We start from the raw sequence: 12,891 nt of genomic DNA on the forward strand, positions 1-12,891 counted from the left end.
ATCTTCCCTAATCAAATCCATGTCTACAAGACTACTTTCAATTTCAGTGTCATTGCAGCCTCGATCTAACAACCTATTCTTAAAATCATCCAAAGCTTTTCAATAGCCTACATCTGTGGCATTTAGGCAAGATATTCTCATGCTTTGTCCCCTTATGATGTTTTTAAAAATATATTGGGGATGCATGCGTTGTCTGTGTAATAGAATGTTCCTTTGGCATTGCTTTCTATATACACCTGTATTAATAAACTTAGCCATAACTTTTTCTATGTATACATCCAAGTATTCTATGTATACATTAGAATAATTATGTGTGAATTTCAAGTAGCCTGTCATTCCATTAATACCTATAATGAACCTCCCTAGTTCTTCCACCTTCCCATTCCAAATTAGGAAGACATCATCTACAAAACTGCGGTAAAATGACACATGTTTATACGTATCATGATTAAAAAGACAAATCTCCTCCCAAACAGCCAAAACCATGATGGCAAAGCTATTGGCACATGAAGTGCCCATAGCTATGCCATCACATTGGATATAAAAATTCTGTTCAAATACAAAGATATTATTTTCTAGAATGACTTCCAAAAAAAGACAAATTAAGTCTATATATTTATACTCAAATCCACCATGTTTAATTAAATATTTTCTAACCGAATCAATGCCTAAGTCATTGGGTATGACTGTAAATAATGACTGCACATCTAAAGTAACAAATAACATATCTGGATTCAACATATGAATATTGGTGAAACTATACAGATCTATTAGAAACTGTCTAGTGTCCTTGAGGACAGTGGTGTTCCTATCCAGAACTGGTCTCAAGGCTTTCGCCACATACACTGAAAAAGGTTCAGTACACCACCCTTTACCTGAGACAATGGGTCTCATTGGTGGATTGAGGCTGTCCTTGTGGACCTTACGTAAACTCTGTATAGCAGGAATCATAGGATATTCCACTAATAGATAGTCACCCAAGTCTAATGTAATATCACAGCTTTTAATTAAATCTATTAAATTCAATAACCTATATTTGATTTCTTCCACCTTTTCACTATTTATCAATTTATAATATTTATCATCACTCAACAACTTAAGCATGGCTTCATGATATCCTTCATAATCAATCACGACCATGGGACCACCTTTATCCGCTGGTCTGATAATTATGGTGGAATCATTATGTAATCTAGACAAAGCGTTCCTATCTCTAACTATAAAGTTATATCTCTTCTGACATTTATCCGATTTACCATTGCCATAATATTCATGTAAATCATCTTCTACCATCCTATAAAATGCATCTATTAAAGGATGATTGTAGGGCATATATGTGCTAGGTTTTCTAAAACAAGATTTCTTATTATTAGAATACATTCCAAACTCATGCTGTAATAATACATTTCTTAGGAACATTTTGATGTCAATCAAAGCTTCCGTTAAGTTATTAGTAATTGTCGGAATAAAGCTCAAGCCTTTATTCAATATATTAATTTCATCAACATCCAATGTCCTCCTAAAAATGTTCAAAATTAAACTGTTTCTATCTGTTGCAACATCCTTTTGAGAGACTGACTGGATTGCCTCTCTATGGAATGTTTCCGCTTCGTCCTGCCACGACTGATGGAGCAGTCTCTCTTTAACCCCTTCTCTATAGATATGGGAAGGGGGAATCGGGGGATTCCTATTACTTACAGGAATCTTAGGTCTAACTACTTCTTGATTACTATAGAGCACATCAGTACTGTCATCTTTATTATTCATAGGCCGTTCATCCTCTATGGCTAAAGACGAAGACATAAAAGGATGTGGACTTTCATTAGCTTTTTCTGCTAAAATTGCAGTAGTACTGGAAGTCATTCCTATCTGTTTATTGCTAGAATGATTAATGTTATTGTCAACAGTCAATGCAGTTGCTGTAGAAATATCAGATGTCCGTTTATATAGACATATATAAATATATATATATATATATATATATATATATATATATATATATATATACACACAAATATATATACATATATATAAATATATATACATAAATATATATTTATATATATATATATATATATATACACATATACATTTATATATGTATATAAATTTATATATTTATATATATTTATACATATATATATATATATATATATCTATATATATATATATTTATACATTTATATTTTTACATACATATATAATATATATATTTGTATATTAATGTAAATAAATATAACTATATAAATATAAATATACATAAATATACATATATATATATACAAATATAAATTTATATAAATATATATATATATTATGTATTTGTATTTATACATTTATATATAAATATATATTCATATATATTTAAATATTTATATATATTTATATATAAATATATATTCATATATATTTAAATATTTATATATATATTTATATATTTATAAATATATACAACTATATAAATATACATAATCATGGAGAACGTCACTGAAGCAAACATTCGCTTTCCGTACCTGTCCATCGTCCTAGACTCCTTGTTAGGGGGATGAACAGATGAAGAGGTCTCCGCTCTTTTTTGGTGGCTGCTGCTACCACCATGGCATATGGGCAGACCTTTAGAAAGGAATTGCTTATCCTGGGGAGCTGTAATATATTTACCAGGTCTCCTCGGAGTTGGTTCTACTGTGTCCAGAGCTGAACAAGCCTTTCGAGCCCCTACATAAGTGGGTCGAAAGGTGGAGAAACCCAGGAGGTGGAAGGTCGGGAACCGAAAGCATCCAGGAATACAGACATCTTTGGTAGGGGCTAGGGGATTCCAGTTCCCCCTCTGCCTAAGCATTTCCAGGATGTCCGAGAAGGAAACATCTTCAGAGGGGGAGCTCGGGGACCCTTCCGATTCATCTAAGTCTGTATCAGAAGTGACAGACTTAGGTGAGTCTATGTGCTTCCTCTCTTGCACTTCTTCCAAGGGGGCTCCTCTGAGTGATTAGGGGAGGCCTCGGAAGAAGAGGAAACACCCAATGAGGTGTTCTGGATCATCGGTTCCCTACGCTTGGGGTCTGGAGGAGGAGCAAAGGTTGGCACAGGCACTACGGGGGACGGAGCTAGTGGGGCTGGTAGTGGAGCTGACTCAGGGGACAGCACACCCCGCATGACCTCAAAAGCGTCCCTGCCTCAAGGCAGAGAAAGCTCCGGTTCCGAAGAAATAGGAATCTTTCTCAGCGCCGAGGGGGACGGCTCTGAGGCCGATGCTGGAGCCGAGCTCACCTGCGCAGATGCTCCGAGAGGGAGAACGGGGTTGGACAAGGGTCCGATGTCACTCGCCCCCCCTCGGAGCTGATGAGGGAGCCCCAGAGTACAGATCCCTCGATGGAAGGTACTATAGAGGTAATCGGAGCCGATGTCAGAACCGAAGGAGATATAGTTATCAGAGCCAATGGTTCCACTACTTTAACCCCAACAAACTCCGGCTCCGAGCTCAATGGAGTCGGAGGAGGAACAGAAAGGGAGGTGGATGGAGCCGATACCTGTTGAGGGCTAGACAACATTTTAGCTAGTGCCTGTGATTTTAGCAACCTACTTACTACTCTATCCACATCATGATCAGACAGCCTAGAGGATCGAGAGTAGTGTGAAGAGCGGTGGCTACATTCACTTTTCAATAATGGAGAGCCAGGAGCCGAATGAACTGACTCTAACAAAGGGGACCTCAGCCTTTTATGGCTCCGAGATGGCTCCGAAACATCCGGTGGAGCCAAAGGAGGGGTTGTCTTGTCGGTGCCAGCCGAACAGACATACTGGGTAAATCCTGTACCGTGGTCGGCTCCGAAAGTGGAGCCAACGGTTTAGAGGATTTTGGGGATTTCACTGGCTGTGAACTCTTTACAGGTGAATCCTGAGGGTTTAACAGACCCCTAAGGATCAATTTGTTCTTCCGTTCCTGCAGGACTCTTGGACTAAAGGCATGGCAGATAGAACAAGAGTCCTGCAGGTGAACAGTGTGCAAACAATAAATGCAACTAGTGTGCCCGTCTGTCAGAGACATTTTCTGACAGCACGAGTCACACTTTTTAAATCCAGATACTTTAGCTTCTTTAAACATATCAACCTCAAAAAACCAAGCACCAGAAAAGAAACACAGATAAAAAAAAAGGGGGGGGGGGGTTTGTTTTATATATTTTTACATAGTCTGTTGTTGACTAAAGTAAAAATGTTTTTCTTTTTTTTTTTTTTTAAATAACGATAGCAAAAAACAGAGGAAAGGAGAGCCTCTAAGTTAAACGGCTTCCTTGGGAAGGGAGTGGGGGAGGGGAGAACTCTCAAACTTAAACAAGTTCTACTAAAAAGGACTAAAGGAGAACAAGGTACTCAACAACAAACACTAGTAAATAAAACTAAGAAAAGGTAATTTATCCAATAGTTTTAAGGAGCATAAGAATATATTTCTACACAAAAAATTTGAAAACACAAGCCTGAGCCAGAAAACGACACACCTCGCAGCTGAAGCGGCAAACGAGATCAGAGTAGCTATCGCTAGGCATCATGGGATAAGGGGTAGCCTCGAGCCAGTAAACAGCTCTCGAGCTATTGAAGATGGCCGAGTCCCAAACAACAAGAATGAAGGCGAGATAGACAACTTATCAACCATTGGGAAACTGTTTTGACACAGGTTGCCCTTTTTTGTCCTAAGGAAAGAAAACAGCTGATCTGTTTTTCCTGAAGTACTGATACCAGTTACATTGCTGAATCAACCTTGGAAACAATTTGAAATAATCTACTGCTAAAGAGAGAAATGGAGAGCGTCAGACTTTCTGGAAGGGATAAGACTGCCAGTTTGGGGATGGGGAGCTGAATAAGGTCATTTATAAAGTCATTTTGCCTCATTTGACAACTTTTGCTCTGGGGGATTCCTGACCTTTTTATTTTTTGAACTTACCTGCCATTGCTTTAATGTCTGCTTACCAGCAGTTCTACTGAGACCACTTTTTTTAGCACCAAAAGTGGACAAGGGAGCCTAAAATCACTTGGAAAATTTAGAGGTGGTTGTCTGAAAAATCTAAGGGATGCCCTGAATAAGTTAACCTCAACACATTTTTGACAATTTTCTGAACCATGTGCTGCAGGGGTTATGTCTCTATCCAGAGGAGAATTTAACATCTCATTTTTTACATCAGGGAGGTTCTGACAACATAGCTAGGAAAATCCCCAGAACATAGTATCAGTGGCCACAGCCCTGGATGCAGTATTTAGAGAGTCATGTATATACTTCAATGAGTAGTGACTTCAGAAATGGAGGAAACTAAAGCATACAAAAGCAGACTTTTCCTCACAGATGGAAACTGCAGATAAAACAAACATTCTCATTTTCACAATTGGTCAGAATAAACTTCAATTTCTGGAATTTTAAATAGTCAGGCTCATATGTTAATGTTGCAGAAGCATACACTTTTTCTCAAACTTACGAGTTGTTTCAATATCCTTGACAAAAGGAGAAGGATTAGAATTAACAAAACGTTTGGCAGCAGCTGGATTAACTAAAGCAACAACTGCTGGGTCAGGCCTGGGATGAGTGTATGAAAATTTTAAAGACTTGGGAACTTTGCACATTGTCAGCTTTCTTAGGTGCAGCAAGTTGTCTGTCTGGGACACCCCAGGTTGTAACAAACACATCCTCCACACACTGACGGCACTGAGGGGGCATCTTTCCTGCCTTTCTCCAAAGACCAACAAGAGTGGTTCTCCCTTTCCCAGTGAAGGGACTCCAACAGCTCCAAAGGATGTTGCTAACCCCAGTCCATAATGGTTGTATGAACACCAGAGAGACTCAAGGAAAAAGATGAGTGGTCTCAGGAGCCAGTTTTGGCCACAAGAGAGACACAGCTGAGGCAAATAACTAACCTGCTGTGGTGGCAAAAGCTGTTTGCTTAACTATTTTTGTGGTTGGAAGAAGGACCAACCATCAGACCAGTAGTTCATTCCATGTTCAGGCTGAAAATGGTACTCCTTTACTGGGGAAGCTAAGCAGCATATGCATCAATAAGTTCTTAAGTCACTTTTTTCCAGTGAAAAACAGTAAAAAGCACTTTAAAAAAAGTCCTCAAAAATAAGACAGTTTCTCCAGAGCAAAAAATAATTTTTAAAATGTTTTAAACAACTTTTAAAACTGACAAGAATGAAAATACACTCCAGTTTAAAAGTACAGTTAAAATGCTTGACGATCAAAAATCATGTTCCTAGTATAAAAATACTTTCCCCAACGGGAAAGTTAATATTTTATCATTTGAACTTAAATGTGAAAGTTTTTTCCCCAAAGGTAACTTATCTGCCCCACAATGGAACAAACCAACCACTGATCACTGAAAGCCTGCAGAGGAAATGTGCTCTCTCTGGCAGCAGGAAATCACTTAAAGGTTTAGTACCTAAAACTGCCTTTTAGTAAGTAAGGCTCAGCTTGAGCGGTCTTAATAGTCTGGGTGTGTGGAAGGTGCCCTGAAAATTTGACGTCTGTCTGGTTGTTATATCCTTAAGCAGGATATAACCCATATAGTATAAGCTGGTGCAGCAGAAATTAGTCCTCACCCCCTTTCCCATTTTCTATATGGGGTTGGGGTGTTGCATCATCTGTCACCATCTCTCTCTCTCTCTCTATTATGTGAAATTCTCCTACCTTCTTTGACACTCGTGCCTGACTGTCGCAGGTCTTCTCTCACACAATCCATCCATCTCTTTACTGGAAATCGTAGTTTCATCTTGTCTTCCCATCAGTCCGAAATCTTCTTTATCAGCCTATCTTTTGCTTTTCTGCACATGTACCCAAACCACCACAATCTGTTCTTTTTCACCTTTTCTGCAGTTGAAGCTACTGTTCTGATGTAATTTTTTACCACCCATCTCAGGCACCATCTCCATCACCTCTAGTTTCAACTGTGCTGCCTTTACTGGCCAAGTTTCTGTACCATACCATAGCACAGGTCTCACCATTGTTTAGTATACCTTACTTTTAATTTTCTTTGGCATTCTTCAGTCTTACACTACCCTTTTCAGGCTCTTTGGCGTTCTTCTGTCATACACTCCCCCTACCACTCTGTGCCAGTTGTCTGCCCCCCCCCTCTGATTCTAGCTTTGCCCTTCTCATTCAGACTTTCGTTATCCTCAATCAACTCTCCCAGATACTTAAAGCTGTTAACCTGTTCCACTATCTTACGCTCTCACTTCTCAGCTGCTTCTGATTTTTCCCATTTACTGCCATTACAACGGTCTTATCTGTACTCAGTTTCATCCCATGTGCCTTCAGGTTGCATTCCATTCCTGTATCCTTTACAGAAGTTCTTTATGCTGTATCATCTGCATACAGCAACTTTGCTGAACTGTCCTCTCCAAACTGCTTGCGAATAGAATCCATCACCAATATGAAAAGCAGTGGGCTCAAAGCTGAACCCTGATCCAGCCCACTCCCACTGGTAACCCGTGTGTGAGAGACCAAACACTGTTTGCACTCAAGCCACTGGGTCTTGGTACACAGCCTGAACTAATTCTACCAATGTTTCCGGGACTTAGAATTACTACAGGACTGCCCAAATCAGCTTTCTTGGGACCTTGTCATATGCTTACTCCAAATTTAGGAATGCCCATATGGACTCTTTCCTCATCTCCATCTTCTTCTGAAATATCTGTCTCACTGCAAACACTACGGATATTAATCCAAACTGCTCATCTCCCTTCTTACTTTCTACTAACTCTGCGTATTCATTTCTCAATCACACCCTACAAAACTTTCAAGCAGTGTGATAGGTATTTAACACCTCTACAATGCCTACAGTTGTGAATCTCCCATCTGCTCTTGAGCACTGGCACTAACATTCTTCTTCTCCACTCATCTGGGATACATCTTTCTCTCCATACTGCTATGAATATCCTCAGGAGCCATTTCTCCCACTATCTCACCCAACATCTATCACATCTGCGGTGACCTCATCTGAGCCTGTTTTTTTCCTCCAACTTCATTTTCCTTAGTGCTGTTCTTTCCTTTGTAGTGGGCTACTCCTTTTCTCTCATCATACACAGAGTCTGTTGCAGTACAGCTTCTGTGGTGTTTTCTTCATTCAGAAGTTGCTGGAACTCCTTCCATCTTTGATGTCTTGTGGACTTGTCAGCAGGTTGTTGCTGGCATCCCTTATGAAGGGTGTCTGACACTGCGGCTGTGATTAATATGTTAAACAAATTGCATCACCTCTTTTCAGAAAATGCTGTGGTATCTTCTACATTTACCTGAGCTACAAACAACCCAGGTAAGATGAGGCCTCAGTTTAAACATTTCATCCAAAGTATGGCACACCCAGAAGTACAGCACCCCATAATGCTGCACTGCAGTATCAGTAACTGAAAATGATTCCAATCAGCTGATGTGGAATTAGAACCCATAACCTTCTGACCATCGAGTGACTGTGCTGCATGTTGAGCCACTGACACTATTTCAGTATTATGCCATGATGGTGTTCAGTGAACAAGCTAAGCAGGCAACAGGTACAACTGAAATGTAACACCCTAAATATATATACGTTTTTTTTTTTCTTTTCCTCTATACATTCAACACAGACTCAGACTTTCTCACTCTGACTCCCAGAACAAATCTGTGCTTCTGTGCAAAAACCCTCCAGTCTAAATGCATGTTTAAAGAATAGGTCCTAAATACCAATATACAGTCTGACAATGCTGGGCACTTGTCAGGGTACTTTCTTGAAATTAAGACAATCCCAGCACCTAACACACTTTAGAGGCAGATCAGTACCTCTCTAACTTAAACGGCACATTTATGACCCCTTCAGTTTGGACTGAAAGTTGGACTATGGCCCATGTTTGAAGCTGCATAACAAAGGGGAAAGATTCCAAACCTCAAGTCATTAAAAAGGATAGTGACTGTGTTCTACTTTAAATAGTAATTATTTTTAAACATATGCATCAAAACGTTTGAAAAAGCCAAAGGGCTTTATATAAAATATGCAAAAACACAAGCATGTATTTACCTCAGCAGAATTTAGTAAACAAGACAATTTCTAAATGGTATTTCAATATGTGAATTACTGATAAATATCCACTTCTAAAAGCATGGTTTAACTGTAAATCAAGATGACATATCTGCAGTTATGACTACAAATGTCAAAATATAATCTGCACAAATTAGTAATATGCTTCATAGCAATACAGTTATTTTGCAGTTGCTTACCTGAGGCATAGAAATGAAAATCAAAGAAAGTCAACATAACAAAGTTAAAAACGAGCAGCATGAATCCAAAAAATGTGATGAGGTTTGGAGCCAACCATGTGGGCAAAATCTGCAATAAAAATGCATAAAACTATGAACACCTCAAAAATGGATATTTATCATTTCAAATGTACTTCTCAAACATTTATTTAAAACAAGATAACCATTCTGCTTATTTTAAGCATTACCAACCCTACATATATTCAACCAGTTTTGGAAATTTAGACTTTAAATACTGTATTTTAGCCTGTGATGATGCTGTGACAAAGCTTTCCAAGCCATAAATTAAAAAACAAAATTCTATGAGGTGCTACAATCTAGGAAGATGCTACATCAGCTTAAGGGGACAATAATGGTATTTGACAGAGACGTGCTTTATTTAGTACATGTTGTTATAGTACTTGAATTTAAGCAATTCTAATGACGTAGAGGGACAAACCCCTGACTACAGCACAGCTGAACCAAGTTTGAATAGAGACTCAAGTGGGGGTAGTCATTACTATCCCTGGGGGACGGCTGTCCTGTGGGCATCTCTGACAGCGATCCCTAGTAGAGACCGGGAACGTCGTTCTGAAACTGTATCCAACAAGGGGAAACAGGGTGGGAACACGGCTGAGCTGCTACAGAGTCTGGGTGAAATATCATACATCCCAACTGCACACCTGCCCTGGACTTCACCACAGGAACCGCTGGGTAGGGTGAAGGGAAGATCATACGGACCACCCCAGCTAGACCCCAGGAAGTCCTTAGCCTTGTTGGCTCCAGCTCAAATTCAGGCATTGAACTGCAGGCCAGTAAACCCAGTGAAGGACATGGGGCAATGGGATGGCTGTCAGAATGACAGTAAGGGAAGAAAAAAATAAAACAGTATTTGAGATCAGTTTGTAACTGACAACCTTACAAAACATGCCAATTTCAATGAGAAAGGGTTAGGGGAATCCTAAGATAAAGACCTGCTGTGGTAGAGTTTTTAACTGAAACTAAAACAGAAGCTGCTTTTAAAAAAAGGATAATTAGCAGGTGGTATAAAATACTGCACAATAACTATAGGGGTCGATCAGAGGAGGTTAGTAAAGATTTGGGAGAGAGACCGGATAAGCAATTCTTAAGGAAACAATGGGAGGACATCTGTATGGCTTCCAAGCATGCAACTAGGTCTATAAGGTTTAGGATTTTTGCTTGAAGTATTTTGCATAGGCATTTTTATATCCCAAACAGACTTCAAAGAATTCTTCCACAGATAGATTGCAAAAGTTGGAGGTGTGACAGGGAAGAAAGAGGTAACTGGAAACATGTTTTGGGATGTAATGATTTGGCAGATTTTAAAAATCACCAACACAGTACTCTGTCACAAATACTGTGTGAGCAAATGGGTGTAAGTAAGGAAATGATCCTTTTGAGCTGGGACACAGGATCAGAATTGTGCAGACGTAGTAAGGCCTTGTTAACTTTAATTTTGATGGCTTCCAAAAATGCAATTACTAGAAAATGAAAATCAACATCTAAACCAACTGTATCTGAAGTATTGAATACTATAAGAGATAAAAGAACTGAAGTGGGATCTTTACTAAAGGAACGAGCAAATTACAAAGAAATAAGTAGAAATATGGGAACACGCAGAATAATGTTTAGGAAGAGTGAGGTTTAAGAGAAGGCAGAAACTGAGCAGTTTATGCAATTCTGGACTGATGATAGTTATAAAAAATAATGTGCAATGTATAATTTAACTGGAAACTTGGTAATATGACTTGTTTTCTTTTAGATTGTATGGCCTGTATCCTGAGGGATATTTTTAACACCTTTATTAAATTCTTATTTTAAATTAAAAAAAACCTAACCTAACAACTGCCTTTAATAAATCTTTACAACTTTAATCAATTTCTGGCATAGGAATGGTCTGAAACCAGCATCCCAGAAAAACATGATCTTGAGGAGTCAGGAAGGATTTTTGGAAATTTACAGCAATCCCTAAGCTCTGCAAGAGTCTAATAGTGTAGTGAAGGTGCTGAAGCAAAGTCTCTGGAAAGGAAGCTTGAGTGAGCACATTATCCAGGTGAGGAAAGCTTTGTATTTCGCTCATCCTGCAAAAAGCAATCACAGGAGCGAGGCATTTGGTAAAGATCCTTGGGGCAGTGGGAGGGCCAAAGGACAAAGCAGAGAACTGAAAATGCAAGGGAGAAACAGAGAAATGCAAACATTTCCTTCAATGGGGATTAATATAAATATGGATATCGGTATCCTTGAGAACCAGAGAGAATAGGTAAACCTAAGGCAGAAGAAGAAGAGGAAGAGAGGTTTAAAGGGATAGCATTTGAAAAGAAGGAACCTTTAAAAATGTGTTGAGCTGAGAAAGATCCAAAGGGGTTTATGTGCCTTCTTTCCTGGGGGCCAGAAACATTCTGGAATAAAACACCTTTCCCCTTTCAGGAGCAGAAACTGATTGGATGATGTCTTGGGACAAAAGGCTCTGAAAGATATCCAGAAAAAAGGGCAGCTGTTCCAGATGAGGTTAAGGAATGCCCAAAAAAACGAAAACCAAACGAAAACCACGACTCGACCAATAAGTGTACAATTTCACGCAAACACTTTAGTAGCGGAACAGATTTATTGCGATTTGATAAAACCAAGGTATTGAAATACAAACTGGATGTTAAGCGCTTTCGCTCATAACAGAGCTTCATCAGAACATCCTTTCATTAATAGAAACATTGTTTAAATACAGAAATTGGCGCCAAAAAATGCATTGACTGTTACTCCTTCCTTAAAGAAATACTACTACATTTCATAACTTCTTCGTATTCTGCCAGTGGTCAGTACATCAGATTGTCTAGGATTATTTCTGATGATAATGTTTTTCTACATGAATGTGATGTTTTTAGTTCCTTTCTTATAGAGAGAGGTTACCCTACTGATTTACTGAATTCTATTGTTAAAGATGTAGTCTTTTTAAGGCACACTAATTATCCTCCTATTCTTTTAAAAGGCTTCCCTCCTAAGAAAAATACAACCAATATTATGAATGAAATACAGACTATTCCCCCTGTGACCAATGAGTGTAGCAACACTATAAATGATATAACCAATAATATGTTTGAATCACGGACTACTCCCTTGTCCTGCACCTATCAGTACGTTTCTCAAATACATAATTCAGGACACTCTCTTTCTAGACATAACTCTATAGATAGATTCACTAGTTTCCCAGTTCCTATTAGCAGGGACTCTATAGCTATTAAAAAAGTGTTTTATAATAACTGGGATATTCTTACCTCCAGCCAGGAGGTTGACAACAAATTAGGGCTAGGTCCTGTTTTTACACATAAAAAATTTAAATCTTTACATTCTCTATTTGAAAATAGAGACACTCAATTCATTGTTACACCCCGTCATTCACAGTAATAAAGGGATGTTTGCTTGTGGAAAATGAGTTGCCTGTAAGAATATTCTTACAGGTGCCTCATATACTTTTAAACATAATAATTTTAAAATACATTATACTATATATTTTGAATGCAATTCAGACAAAGTTGTTTATGCAGCTATCTGCACATTGTGTCCAGCATTTTATATTGGTAAAACAATACATAAGCTTTTCCCAAAGAAAAGGAAAAATGCCCGCTAAAAAAAAA

General features: G+C 38.6%; 1 protein-coding gene across 1 annotated transcript in view; it reads right to left on the bottom strand.

The window, feature by feature from the left end:
* Window positions 1-12,891, bottom strand: part of SELENOI (selenoprotein I) — a 1,061,441-nt gene that overhangs the window by 847,962 nt on the left and 200,588 nt on the right. Inside the window, exon 3 of the mRNA XM_044062854.1 lies at window positions 9,224-9,332. Within this exon, the coding sequence (XP_043918789.1) occupies window positions 9,224-9,332 (109 nt within the window). The remainder of the gene's footprint in view (window positions 1-9,223; window positions 9,333-12,891) is intronic.

This window comes from Protopterus annectens, chromosome 2.part1 (assembly GCF_019279795.1).
Source record: "Protopterus annectens isolate FY-2018-M chromosome 2.part1, PAN1.0, whole genome shotgun sequence".
NCBI lineage: Eukaryota > Metazoa > Chordata > Ceratodontiformes > Protopteridae > Protopterus > Protopterus annectens.